Genomic DNA, 14,964 nt, shown 5'->3' with positions numbered 1-14,964 from the left:
ATAGTAATATTTAGATTAAAAATATAATAAAAATAATTTTGGTAATTTTATAGAAATTAAAAAATAAATAAAATTTGTAAAATTAAATATTTATAGTGATATTTATATTAAAAATTAAGCTTGCATTTAGAATTATTCTACTAAATTGAGGTGTAAATTAAAAGACAACTTAAAAATAATTTAAAAAAATTAAAAGCAATATTAAATAGTTAAATAAAATTTAGAATAGAAAATTAGAAAATAATTGTATCAAATTGGTTGATTAATTATATAAGAAATGATAATTAGAAAATAGTGTATAAAACTTATAACATAAATTCTATTTTTTATATTAATTATGATTAAAATATGTAAATAGATATATTTATTTATAATTAAAGAACAAATTTAGATAATTACAAAGAAAAGTTATAATAAAAATTGAAAGTATTAAAATTGACAACACTAATATATATTAAAATTGTTGTACTGAATATTTGAGTTTATAAATAATTGCAACAAAAAAATATAATTAATATTGGTTAATTATGATGAAATAATAAATTTAGTTATTTAATTATAAAATATTGTTGTGATATTAATTAGTTTAGAACAAAAAATATTATTTACATAATTATTTATATAATTTGATTTATAGAGTGATACTAATAATGTGAGATGAAATTATTTTTAAAAAAGAATCAAAATTTTAAATAAATAAGAAACTTAGTTATCCAATATAAATTTTTAGAGAGATATAAATTAGTTGAGATAGATTATTTATAATTATATAATTTAATTTAGAAAGAAAAAATTTGAATGTAGAATATAAATTTTTAGAGTGATTGTAGTTAGTTTAAGTTAATTATTGATAATTATATAATTTAATAAATGATGACCAATAAATAATTTAAAACAAACAACTTGTTAATTAGTGTTGTTATTGTATGATATAAGATCTATAATGGGAAGTACTACAAAATTTTTAATGTTTATAATTTTTAATTAATATATTAATTTATTTTAATTTACTAAGTTTAAAAAAACTTGTTAAATTTAGGGGAAAAATCCATAAAATATTCAAATTAAGTAATGAACAAATAACTAATTTATTTAGTAAATTTTTTTAAAATTAGTTATGAATAATTGTATTTGATTTTATTTGTATTACAATGATTAAAATGTTATAAATAGATTATTTATTTGAATTATGTGATGAAGTAAGAACATATTGTGGTATTATACTTGATGCATTATATGAAATTTTTTGGTATAATTTATATTAAAGTTTAAAATTTTGACCATGTTATATTTTATATTTTGTGTAGATGGCTTTATCTTTATGATAGAATAAGGTCATTCATCTTGAACCAGATGGTCCTTCATTATTGCGCTTACAGAATATTCATGTGTCTGAACATATTTGGGATGGTTGAGATAATCCTATTTTGAAGGTTAGGAAATGTCAATTTATTCCAACTGGTTTGGATGGTGTTCCAGAGGAGATCCTTCCACATTTAGAGCTTGTGGGATTTACTGGGATTGCTCACATATGTTAGTTCCCATTAGAACTCCAATTGATCATTGCATTAGTAGAGAGATGGAGGCCAGAGACACACACTTTTCACTTGCCTCCAGGCGAGTGTACGATCACTTTGCAGGATATATTTGTGTTGTTAGGTTTACAGATTGATGAAAGACCTATGATAGCACCTGTTGGAGGTAATTATGCTGATATTGTTGAGGAGAGCCTAGGGATTAAACCATCACGTGCAGATTTTGTTTGGAGCTTCTTGAAGACTAGTTGGCTAGACTAACATTTTACCCATGTGGCGATACATGCACAGAATCCTTTACAGATCACCCAATTTGCTAGGGCTTATATGTTGCGATTGATTGGGGGTTTTATGTTGAGTGATGACTCCAGCAGTAGAGTCTCAATGAGGTACTTTATTGAATTTTTAAGCAATGATATTGTTATTCTCTATAGACAACCATTTTTATGGTTTAAACACCTCACATGCAACTTTGTTGGTTTTGACTCAGCAACAAAATAATTCTGATGTATTCTCATTGCATGTTGTTTTAAGGCATTTTTAACTTTATCTTTTGAGTCAATTTTTTGGTCTGGGTGGTCCCAATTAATAGATTTGTAGTATGGACTTACATTCCAAAAAAGTATTTCACCTACAACTACATTTAAACGTACAATATTCATTATTAAAATCAAATAAACAATTTAATCAATATACTTTTTAAATGTTACCTCCAACATTTTCTTGTTGTAAATTTAAGTTTGAATCAAAATCACCATCAATGTCTGTATCTGACAAGCTATTCAACGGAATATGTCCTTCATCAATATCGTTCTTCTCATCATCACTATTGACTTCATCATCTTCATCTTCATCTTCATAACTACATAGATCTCCACATCCTTCAAAATACAAACATTTATTCAATATGTGTTATCACTAAAAAAATTTAAAAACAAATTATAACAATATAATTTATACCTTCTATAACATTTATATTGACCATTTCCATAAGGTTAGGCGGTGATATTGATAAGCTTATGTAACGCCCCTAATTTTGGGTAATATTAATTATTATTATTATTATTATTATTATTATTATTCACATGTGTGTTGATTTATTGATAATGATGTTTACGTGTATTAAGTACATGAATGTGTGTATATATGTATATGCATGACTGGATAGAGCTGAGATGGGCTAAGTGCCTAAGTGTAAGGCGTGATACTGGACTGTTCTCACTGCTCCGAGAGGATTCTTGCTGTAGCGAAAGGACCCTAGGAGAAAGGATCAGAACTGTCGCCTTCTCGCTGTAGCGAGAGAGCGACAGTTTGTGGTGCATTTCTAGGTGTATTCTCGCTGTAGCGAGAGGGTTTCACTGTATCGACATCACCAACACATATTCAAGGAATGTCCAACAACAGGAAATGGATAACCAGTACATGCATGACCAAAGTCAGCAGAAAGAGTAACATGCATACCACAGACCTGTATAACAAATTTTATATCGTCATTGTGCAACAGGAAGTCACTTTGCTGGGCCCAGATGCAACAGACGTGGCCTATAGTCACATATGTTGCATGGTGATCTAAATATTTTATAGACTACGTACTTTGAAATTTTAATTTTATATACTTTAGAATTTTAATTTCATATACTTTGAAATTTGAATTTTATGTAATTTAGAATTTAAATTTTATGTCCTTTGAAATATTATTTTTACATTGATATCATTTAATAATTTATAAAAATTATTATTTTTCTTTAATTTTGGTAAGAGATTAAAAAAAAATTATATAACTTAAGTGTATACATGGATCATAATTCAAACTCCAAAAATGTTTCTAAGGCAGAGTATGTTTTTAACTAAAGTTGATCATATTTGACTTTCTTGTAAAATAGAAGTTGATTATAATCGACTTTCTTATAACACAGAAGTCGACTATAATTGACTTCCTTATTGCGCTACTAAAAACAGTTATAATCAATTTTTATACTCATGTCTGAAATTGATTTTAATCGACTTCCATATAATTCAAATTAGAATATTTGTGTAAAACTTTTTATTTCGGTGCATATACACGTAATATCCAATCATTTTTATTTTATTTAGGTAAAAATCCCTTACTTGCTCATGTTTCCTTACATTATTGGTGCTAACCTTGCTTCTATGTTGTTGAACTCATCTCACACACTTAGGGATGGAAACAGGTCAGGTCAGGCCAGGCTTTACTTTAAACAGGTCTGGCCTGTAACATAATTATTAGGCTTGAGCCTGACCTGTTACATGTTAAAGGCTTTATTTTAGGCCTGACCTGGCCTGTTTAAGTGGCCTGGCCTGTCTTGAAGCCTGTTAACAAAAAAATTAATATTAAAAAAAATATAAATATTTTATTATTAAATTAGTTTTACATTTTTCTAATTTCTATCCATGTTCTTAATAATTATTAAATAATTATAATAATATTTATATAATTTTATAAATAATTCTAAAAATATTATTTAAGTATTAATTATAAATATTTTATATTAATAAAATTTATATTTATATTTATTTATTTATTTTTTAAAATTATATAAATAGTAAATATTTTAATTTTATTTTAGAAATATATTTTGTTTATTTAAAGACATCTTATATTCAACAAATAAAGTTATAGTAAATACATAAAATTGATAAAAAAAAATTAATATTCACACAGTTTGTTGAATCAATTAAAAGAAAATTATATGTTTTAAAAAAAATAAATTTAAACTTACTGTAATATATATATATATATATATATATAATGACAATAATAATAACTATTAAATTAAAAAAATAATTACAAAAAATAACACTTATAAAATTTATTGAATCAGCTAAAAAAATATTATATTTTAAAAAGTAAATAAATATCGTCATTATAAAAATTGTAGATGATAAATACTTATATTATAAAATTCAAAGATGCAAAAAAATAACATATGAGCATAGGAAGAATTATTAAAATTTATATTTAAATTAAAATAACATATATTTCTAAATTTTTATCTTAATTAAAAAAATGTGATAAAACTTAATATAAAAATTTAAACTTAATGTACTATATATATATAAAATGAAAACAATAATAACTATTAAATTAAAAAATAATTACAAAATATTTAATTTTATTTGTCTCATTAATTTGTTATTTTAAATTAACAAATAAATGTAAAATTAACTACACTATAATATTAATGTAATATAGAAAATATTACTGATACAATAAATTAAAACACATACTTATAAATTACATATAAATTGATAATTGACTAATAATTTAATTAAAACATGTGCAAGTTATAAAAATATATATTATTATATAATTTATTTATAATTATATTATTTATATTATTTGCTACATGGTCTGATTATATATATATATATATATTAATATATATTATAATAAATTTTTTATTTTATTTTGTTATCATTTTTTTATAAATTTTTACTTTCAAATAAAATATAATTCAGATTTAAGCAATCTCTATTTATTGTAAATAAAAAGAATTATAACATAATATATTAATATAATAATTAAATAATTAAATTAATAATAATAAAATTAAGAGTATAAAAAATATGTTAATATAATTTTATTATTTTATTTTTAAATTTTATTTCGTTTAAATTTGATTATATCTTATTCTTGTTCAAAGACTTAACTATTTTTTAAATTGTTTAAATATAATAATTTATTATTAAATAAATTTATTATTTAAAAAGTGTAATCATGTATAAATATTTTTAATTTTTAATATAATATAATTTCTGTTTATTATAATTATAAATAAATAAATTATAACATAATATATTAATTTAATAATAACATAATTAAGAATATAAAAATATATTATTAAATAACTTTATTATTTAAATATATTTTAATAGCTCTATTTTTAAATTATAATATATATATATATATATATATATATATATATATATATATTTATACAGGCCGGCTTAACAGGTTTTATAAACAGCTCAGGCCTGGCTTGTTTACTTAAACAGGGCTTAAAAAAGGCATGAGCCTAATTTGTTTATTAAAAAGGTCAAGTTAGACCAGGCCTAAACCAGGCCAGGCCACAGGCCCCTGTTAGGCGGCCTGACCTGTTTCCATCCCTACACACACTATCTCACTTCCAAGTCTCTAAAATTTTATCAATTTTGAATTCTTACTTTATCAACTCTCAGCCTTAGTCCTAATCCAATAAACTACTTGTACTGGATAAGAAACTGCTCAGTCGTACATATAGAAAAAGGAAACCGAGTACCTATTCGGCCCAGTTTGACCAAATATCTTTTGTTAGGATTAGAAGGTAATTAACCCAATTAAGGGTAGTAATCAAGGCATTATCTACTTTAAAGTAAAATTGCCAAAACTCAAGGCTGACTCAGCAGGCCCATTAGCCCACAATAAAGCCTATAAAAGGAAGGTAGAAAGTACAGGTAAAGGGTTGACTTTTCATTATGAAATAATATTTACTGCTCAAAACCGAATCTTGACTTCAGTATCGGAGTGCCTTTTGCAGGTATCCTCCCCATGTCAGAGACAGTCAGAAAGACGTCACCGTTTCAGAGCAGAGACTTGAAGACTATTGTTTTCCTAACAGAAACACTATTGATTATCCATTTACTCACCATCTTTGTCAATAGACATAACCCATCTAACCTTTCTATCAAACTCCAAAATTCTCATTGCTTGTAGCGCTTCCTTCGTTTTAATGTAAAACGTGTCAAACTTGCTAGGGTAGAGTTATTCATGTGCTTAGTAGTTGAAGAAAGCCATGAGCTTGACAATGTAGAAGTTAAACCTCTAGTTGAAAGTGAGGATGCAAAAATAAGAGCATCAGTGACCTAACACACAAAGCTCAACCCACATTATCCCACCCATTAATTATTATTTTTTTTTTCATGTAAGGACTAATGCAGAGATTGAATACTATAGTACCCAATTTAAAAACTAATATTTAATATTTTTTTATCAAAATTTAATTTTGTATTTATGAATTGATTTAATAATTAATTTGAGTGAGAAATTAATGATTAATATTTTAATCACTGATAATGATTAATTTAGAGATTAAATTAATTTTTTTATAACAAATAGTTCTATTACTCATTTTAAGACCGAATTAGTGAGCACTTTAAGGGATAAGTTAGTGTTTGATATTTCAGTTACTCATAGTGTAGTTTAGAGATCAATATTATTTTAAAAATATTATTCTATGACATGTTTAAAAACCGAATTAGTGATTACTTTGAGGAATAAGTTAATAACTAATATGGTAATTAGTAGTAGTAATTGGTCTAGAGAAAAGTAAAAAATAAAAAATTATCTTATTACGTGTTTAAAGAACAAATTAGTAATTGCTTTGCTTTGGGAAAAAGTTAATGATCGATAGTTTAGTCATTAACAATTATTGATTTAAAAACTTATTTTATTTTTTAAAAAAAAAACATGTAATTACATGTTTAGAGATCAAACTAGTGATGACTTTAAAGGACAAATTAGTGATTAATATTTCAATCACTAATGATCAGTTTAGAGATTGATTGTATTTTTTCAAAAAATAAAAAATACCTTATTACATATTTAGAGATCAAATTAATCACCATTTTGAAGAATAAGTTAAAGATTGATATTTCAATCACTAGTAGTAACTAGTTTAGAAACTAAACTTAATTTTTAAAAAATTAAAAATTATCCTATTACTTATTAAGAGATCCAGTGAGTGACTACTTTGAAGGACAATTTAGAGATTGACAGTCATGATAATTTAAATATATGTTGTATTTTTTAAAAGATAAAAAAATATCCTATTAAATGTTTAAAGACTTAAATTAACAATAATTTTGAAGAACAAATTAGTGACTAGTTTAAAGATTGAATTGATTTTTAAACCTATTATATATTTAAAATTGAATTAGTGACTATTTTAAAAACTAAATTTATATTTTAAAAATTATACAAATATAAATTTGGTCATCGTACATTTAAAGAACAAATTAATTTTACTGTTTTAATATTTTTTTACTTTTATAAATATTTATAAAATGAAATTAATATAAAAAAGGACAATGATGGATGGTGTAACTTCTTTTAGCAACCTGTAGAAAGATAAAAACTTATATTTGTTAACCAACAGTTAATAGTATTTCAGGGTGACAAGAGTGGTAGGGCATGAATCTCAATTTGACAATCTTTTGGCGTATGTAAGAAAGAAATATCATAACCCAAACTTTTTTGGATAAGCCATTGGAACCCAAATTTAACGTAGAGATTGCAGGCTTATAGTTTATTGAATTAATCGTATTTTATATCTTGCGGGTATAAGTATTATTTATATTATTGTATGATTGTGTGTTTATTTAAGAATTTTAAAAAATATGAGGAGAGAAAATGTAAGTAAACAAAAATTGATACACTTATTATTTTATTCTTATGTTAAGAAGCTAGCAATCTTGACATTGATATCCTAACGTCAAAACTATTATTTTTAATTTAAACTTTTAAATTGTAGTCAAAATATATTTATTAGTATTACTATTTTTTAATATAAAAAATATAAAATTATAATTTAATCGAAAAAATAATTAAAATGATAAGAAAATATTTTAGCTAAACACATTAAATTATTATTTTAAATTTTAGTTAGTATTGAAAAATTATAATTTAGATATTTTAAAATTATTGATATTAAAAAGGGTCAAATATAATGAGTTGATCCGAATATTTTAACAATACATTTATATCAATTTAAATTGATACACAATATTTGTGTGGCCAAATTGAATGAAATTAGTCTTTTTATGGGAAATATATCGGGTGAGCTGAATCTCATACAATGCTATTAATGTTGGATGACAGATGATGCAGAACAACCAAAAAACTGCTGTTTCGATCCTTATAGAAGTTTAATTTACTTTAAAAATTGTTTAAAAATTTATTTTATAATAAATTTTATTAAATGAAATCAAAGTGTATCTTTAAATGAGCAATGAACTTACACGGTTGTCATGTTTAAGTTTTTTTTAATAAACTAATAATATAAATTATTATAATATTATGATAAAATAAATGGTACAATAATAAAAAGAATATAATTATTGTTATAGTATTTATATTCATTTAAATGAATTGATCTTTTAAACCTAATATATTTCAATAACTTAAAACTTATTTCTTTTGTCTGAATATTCACCATTTTTTTTTGCTGTATTAAACTCACCAAATTTAGTGTGTATATATATATATATTGCTATTAAATTTAGTATATATTTAAATGCACATTAAAATATTACTTAATTGCATTTATTTTATTTTAACTTGATTCTGTTAAAAAAATAATTTTTAATTGTTTCAATTAAATTAATTTTATCTTTAAATTTGTATTCAGACCAGAATAATAACTTACATCTTTTATATTAAATTTAAAAATTTATATAATATTTTTCAAATATTTACTTTTAAAAAATGTTCGAAACATAAGATATATTAATTTAGTTAATTTTAAATAAATATATTTTACAAATTTAAATTTATTGAAACTAAAGTTTATACACTTATCTACAAAAACTTATATGACCTTCGTCATAAACCCAACAACCAGCGTGCAATGATAGTGTAGTTATCAGTTTGAACCGTTGATAGAAGAAAATGGCTGTCTCGTGCGGCCATTGAGGCAAATCAATATTTTATAGTTATACTTGTATCTATTTCTAACACACTATTTTTTTTTTAGTTTTTTTTGTCAAATCATCAATTTATTAGTATGATTTTTTTTTCTTTTGATTACTTTGTATGAATTTTTTTCATCGATTATCATTTTAATATGTTTGTTTTAGTATTTGTTACTGCAACAAGGTTCGGGTGACAAAATTAAATCTCGCGATAATGATTAGAAATATTTCAGAGCTGAAGGGAAAGAAAAAAAGGAAAAAGAAAAAACGTGGAACGGCGACCTGGTAATTCGGACCCGGTTCCGTTTTATTTTCGTTGCTAATATTTCATTCTGAATTTCATCTCCTACCAGCTCCTCTAGGATTTGATTCTATTAATTATTAGGTATGCAAATCTCTCTTCTTTAATCACTATTATGATGCCAATGCACATTTTCTTAACAATCAATATTATACGATGGGTTTCAGAATCAATTCTTGCTCATAGGATTTGGTAGGGAAAATGGAATTTGATTATTTGTTTTAAATTGTTATTTTATGATTGAATCAGTTGATTGCGATGGATTCGAGTTCGAGCCAGGAATTTGATTATTCGTTTAAGTTGTTGCTGATTGGGGATTCCGGTGTTGGCAAGAGTAGTCTCCTCCTATGTTTTACCTCCAATGAATTTGAAGATCTTGCTCCCACAATTGGTTCGTTTTTTTCAATTCATTTCATGCATCTCAAGAACATGTCATTGTCATTGTAATGGCCATAGGGTATAGCATTTTTAATGTTACAGATTGCTATTCAGTCTGAAATGTCATCATTGTCTTGTGTATGCTTAATGTTGTCTGATTATTTGTGAACACAATGTGATCTAGAGTTTCATGCCTTTATGTCTTGTTTGATGTCTCAATGTAGGTGTTGATTTTAAGGTCAAGTATTTGATGATGGATGGTAAAAAGCTGAAGCTTGCTATTTGGGATACAGGTGTTCATTTGTGTTTATTTGTTTATTGATTCATTGATGTTCCATTTTATATGATGTGTGTTTCTCTTAGTAATAATGCTATATGTATGGATATGGTGTGATTTAAATATGCAGCTGGTCAGGAGAGATTCAGAACATTGACAAGTTCTTACTACCGAGGTGCACAAGGCATCATTATGGGTGAGTTTCAGTTCTCTGTTCTTGATTCACCACCCTTCTAGTCACGAATTTATTGAGGGCGGAGTGTTTTGAATTTTCACGAGAACCTAGACTGGAATGTATTATAACATTTTGGAGGATGGCAGGGAACAACTGTTTGCTTTCCTTTTGAAAGTTAACCCATGCCTTTATACTCTGTAAGGCAATCTAGTACAGTATGTGATTTGTTATGTAATGATGGTTTGAGCAAGTTAGTTCTTTGCTGGGATGAGTTAAAGCCAAAATTTTCTTCCCTGCTAAGTTATGCTTTGCTTTTAATCCATGGTTAAGGCTTTTTTATTACTCACATAATCAAATCAAATGGTTTCCATAAAGCTAATATATTCAAAGTAACGATGATTGGCATATAGGTCTAATCAAACAAGTAAATTTAGTCTTTGTGAAGAAACTTCATCTGCCTAGAAGCACTTTCCAAAAAACCTAGATGACTTATTTTCTAGCAGGCTTTAACAAGCTTCGGGGCTTAAAGCTATAGTTTATTGCATGTAGAGCAAAATAACCAATTTGTAAATGACCAGCTAGAATAAACTTTTCAAAGTTCAACCAAGGGTCTTCAATGATGAACTAGGCCGTCCCTTGCAGCTAGGGCCTTGCCACCTAGTCATCTTTCACTATCTGAACTAAATTTCTGTTGCTTATTTGCTTGACTTAAATTAAGTTCTCTTTGGCAATAGTTTCGAACCTTTTCGTGTATTTTTGCAAAAATTGCATCGAAATTGTGTGTCCAAGGGCATAGGAAATGAAGAGAATATTTAATTTGCCAAAAATAGAAAATATTTAATTCTAACCAATGATCACATGATTGTTGGAAACTATCAAACATGAAGGTAGTCACTGTTTTCTTTTCTTTTTGGATTATTTTTATCTTTTTTTTTTGTGGGGGAGGGGGGGGGGGGCAGAGGGAGTGATTTATATAAATATAAAATAAAATGAATGGCTTATATTCAATTTAAATGAATGGCCATGATTTGTTTATTGTTAGTGACTTAAATCCAAGTTAACTAAATGGTCTATTGACATAATACCTATCTGGTGTTTAAGGATTGGGATGAAATGAAAGTTGAAGGTGTCAATATGAAAGAGGTAAAGGTCTAAAGGATGGTTGTGTACACTTTTTTACTGCTTAAAAAAATACTTTCCTACATCTATCATGCTTTGGCGTGTTAACTGAATTGAGCTGTGTCAATTCAGTGACCATAATGAATTTTTTGTTCTAAGTTGTTGATTGAATTCACATGGATATGGTTGGCATGTCTGTATCAGATGCATTACGATGGTGGGAATATGATGCATTGATTTGGAAATTGGCAACATAGCCTCCCCAGTATATATATTGTTGATATTTTAGTTTTTGACTAACTGCATTTTGTGTCTCAAACTGATGTAGTTTATGATGTCACTCGGCGGGAAACATTTACGGATCTCTCTGAAGTATGGGCAAAGGAAATTGACCTTTATTCAACAAATCCGGAATGCATCAAAATGCTTGTCGGAAACAAAGTGGATAAGGTATCTTCTTTTAGGAATTTTGTAATCATACGCTCTCCCCTCATCTTTCTGAGCGTTCAATCTCGTCAAGATTTTTGTTTGAGTACTCAACTTTATGCATGTGTTTCTGGCTATCTGTATTGGATGTTCATGCTTGACTTGTTCAAAATCAATGTTCAGTACTTCAATTTTTCTTCCTTTTGGAGAAATTCTTAGTAAACTTTGACAAAGAGAAAATACTATTGGATGTTTTTAGATCGATCTCTGTTTATTCAATTTAAAGGGGATGGAAGGAAGTAGGGAGAAATTATTTGCCACTGTGCCCTTTTGATCAGAAGGTTCTCCCTTCTCATGTTGTTCTGATTTCCATGGGTTTATCACTCGCAATTCTCAGGCAGTCAGTGAGTGGTCGTTTTAAAAGGTTTTCAATAATAAATGTACAAAGGGTTTGGGGAGCTGTTTTGGGCTAATCTTATTTACTATAATCTGTTTCGTTTCATGTTTTGACTTCTGGTTCTTCTATGTTCCTTTCCCTTGATTACCTGTCTTATTTTTCCATTTTCTATAGTCTAGGAGGATTCATTTATTTATTTATTTAAGGAAAGATTAGGAGGCAGGCTTGTTTATATGATTTTGAATTGTATTTAAGTAAATATAAACCCGGAATTTCATTGAATCCTCTGTTATAGGATCCCATTGGTACACATATCCATTTTGTAAGCTGAAAAAACAAACTCAGATTTATGACTTATGCTTTATATTAGATCTTAATTACCATTACTATATTTTTTCACGCATTCCATTAGAGGACTTGACATGCAGATGAATAATATTTGCTTTTCAGGACAGTGATAGAGCCGTGACAAAGAAAGAGGGAATAGACTTTGCCAGGGAATATGGTTGCCTATTTATTGAATGTAGTGCTAAAACTCGAGTTAACGTACAACAATGCTTTGAAGAGCTTGTTCTGAAGGTATGTTGAGTGACATATATGCCCATTTCTTAACATAACTCTAGTCAATAATTGGTATACTGCATACATTTCTTATGTGGTTAACGTACTACTGCCAAGCAATAGGTTACTATAAGAGTAAAGGAAGCAAATCATGATTATTACATCGTGCATAAGTGGTCAATATTAAAACATAAAGTCATGTTACTTTCTCTTTTAAGTATCCTGGTTATCCAAGTAAGATTCAGTGATCATGATTTGCTCCTCTTACATTTCATAATAAGCCAATCATGTCACTCGATATGTCTCCTAGATATAATTGCAAAACACAGAAACGTTAAATTGAGAAATGTATGCTGTGCAAGCCTGGATGAGTAGTAATTTGATGAGGTAAACAGGTAATTATATCCCCTGATTCTAAAGAAACACGGCTTGACGCTTCAAGTGAAATTGGTACATGGGACACTTGGAAACGGATAAATTCTATTACTTGTGATAATGAATATGTTAATATCATTAAAAATGATTATAATTTTTTTCGTTGGACTGTTTGATCACCTAGATTCTGGATACACCTAGCCTCTTAGCTGAGGGCTCTAAGGGCCTTAAAAAGAACATTTTCAAGGACAAGCCACCCAAGTCCGATGCCACAAGTAGTTGTTGCTGATATTAAGAGGCTAGCTATTAAACACCGCTTAACTGCATATGAAGATCTCCAAGAGAAGGGCGTTGAATCCATTTCCAGAATCAGAATTCTAACACAAGTTTATTAGTTATTTAGCAGCATTCGAAGCCAGAAAAGAATGTTCCTGATTTGCCTTGAATATTATGTGATGGTGACGGTTATCTGTTTTCTTTCTTTTTTTGGGTTTTATTGTTTATCATTGAGTCACATTTAATTTCATATATATAGACGTGCAAGAAGCATCCAATGGAAACCAGTTCAAATTGTATATAACGTCTAGACAATGGTGTCGCCCTAACTTTTGATCGGTCTGAAAGAGCAATCTGAGACTACTAGTACGAAAGACAGCTAATAAGATTCAATTTTATTGGATAAGCTTGCTTCTGAGAGTAAGGTTTTGAGAAATTGGTCCATATAAAGTAAATAGTGCACTTAAGAAAAAAAAAAAACGTAAAGTTATAAATGACGATGAGCAAATCAAATGTGAATTTTAATACTTTTATAATATACGTTTTCAGTTTTAAAACTTGTTTTAAAAATTGTTCTTTAAGACTTGTTTTAAAGGAGTTTTTGAAAAATGAATAAAAAACACTTTTTTAAAAGTTTCTTAATTGTTTTTAATAGAAAAATGATAACTTCACAAGCTTCATTGCACCTACATTCTTCTAACTCTGTCCCCTCTCTTTCAATCAGCAAGAGGCACTAAGCAATCTCAAAGCTCTAACTAACTTGAGGAATAAACAAGTTTTAGGATGCGAAGCAATTACGTGCATAAGGACAATGACGGGTATTAAAGGTAAAACGAACTTTTTTAGTTTTGGAGTTCTTGGCAAGAGTTGGGTAAAATGGACTTTTTCTTCGTGTTTTTATTCATGACTTTTTTTTTTAAGTTCAATTTTTAATGATTTTTTTTTTTAAGTTTTGAGATTAGTTTTGAATCCCAATACTTGTTACATGAGTTTTAGAGCAAATACTCTTTGCCACCTTTATTGAGTAAATTTTAGAGAAGTTTTTGTAAGAAAAAAAAGTTAATATAAAAATGAATAAAATTCTTTTTCATAAGTTAGAAACAATTTATATTCTCAAAGTAACTTGTATTTTTTTAAAAAAGTTAAATTAGAAATATTAAAAAATAAACAGAGAAGTATAAGTTGTTTCTAGCTTATAGAAAAAAGTTTTATTAATTTTTTATATTATTCTTTTTTATATACAGGTTTATTTAAAATTTTATTCAAGCTGAACCATAATAATAAAATAACGTGATTATGAGTAATTGTAAAATTTAGAAACCTATTTACAGATTTTAAAAGTTCAAAGACCAATTTATAATTTTTCCAATAGTTTAGGGATTGTTAGTATAATTTAATAAAAAAAATTATATTTTTAAAATTTTCTCATATATACATGTTTAAAAAATTTAGTTT

The 14,964-nt window shown here is 26.6% G+C and overlaps 1 protein-coding gene across 3 annotated transcripts; it reads left to right on the top strand.

Moving 5' to 3' along the window:
- Nucleotides 1-9,156: 9,156 nt before the first annotated feature.
- LOC113849462 (ras-related protein RABC1-like) lies at nucleotides 9,157-13,922 on the top strand. Of its 3 annotated transcripts, XM_027479393.1 has the most exons (8): nucleotides 9,158-9,244; nucleotides 9,390-9,509; nucleotides 9,775-9,916; nucleotides 10,128-10,196; nucleotides 10,311-10,376; nucleotides 11,803-11,924; nucleotides 12,748-12,876; nucleotides 13,418-13,922. In XM_027479393.1, exons 3-8 carry the CDS (start codon nucleotides 9,784-9,786, stop codon nucleotides 13,520-13,522), a joined length of 624 nt encoding a protein of 207 aa, XP_027335194.1. In that variant the 5' UTR covers nucleotides 9,158-9,244; nucleotides 9,390-9,509; nucleotides 9,775-9,783; the 3' UTR covers nucleotides 13,523-13,922. The 3 variants fall into 3 exon arrangements, with proteins under 3 accessions (XP_027335202.1, XP_027335194.1, XP_027335187.1); XM_027479401.1 differs by having other exon boundaries at nucleotides 9,157-9,609; XM_027479386.1 differs by having other exon boundaries at nucleotides 9,166-9,509.
- Nucleotides 13,923-14,964: the final 1,042 nt, after the last annotated feature.

This window comes from Abrus precatorius, unplaced genomic scaffold, assembly GCF_003935025.1.
Source record: "Abrus precatorius isolate BTA unplaced genomic scaffold, Abrus_2018 Scaffold10, whole genome shotgun sequence".
Lineage (NCBI taxonomy): Eukaryota > Viridiplantae > Streptophyta > Magnoliopsida > Fabales > Fabaceae > Abrus > Abrus precatorius.
This window is presented reverse-complemented; position numbering and strand designations above follow the sequence as displayed.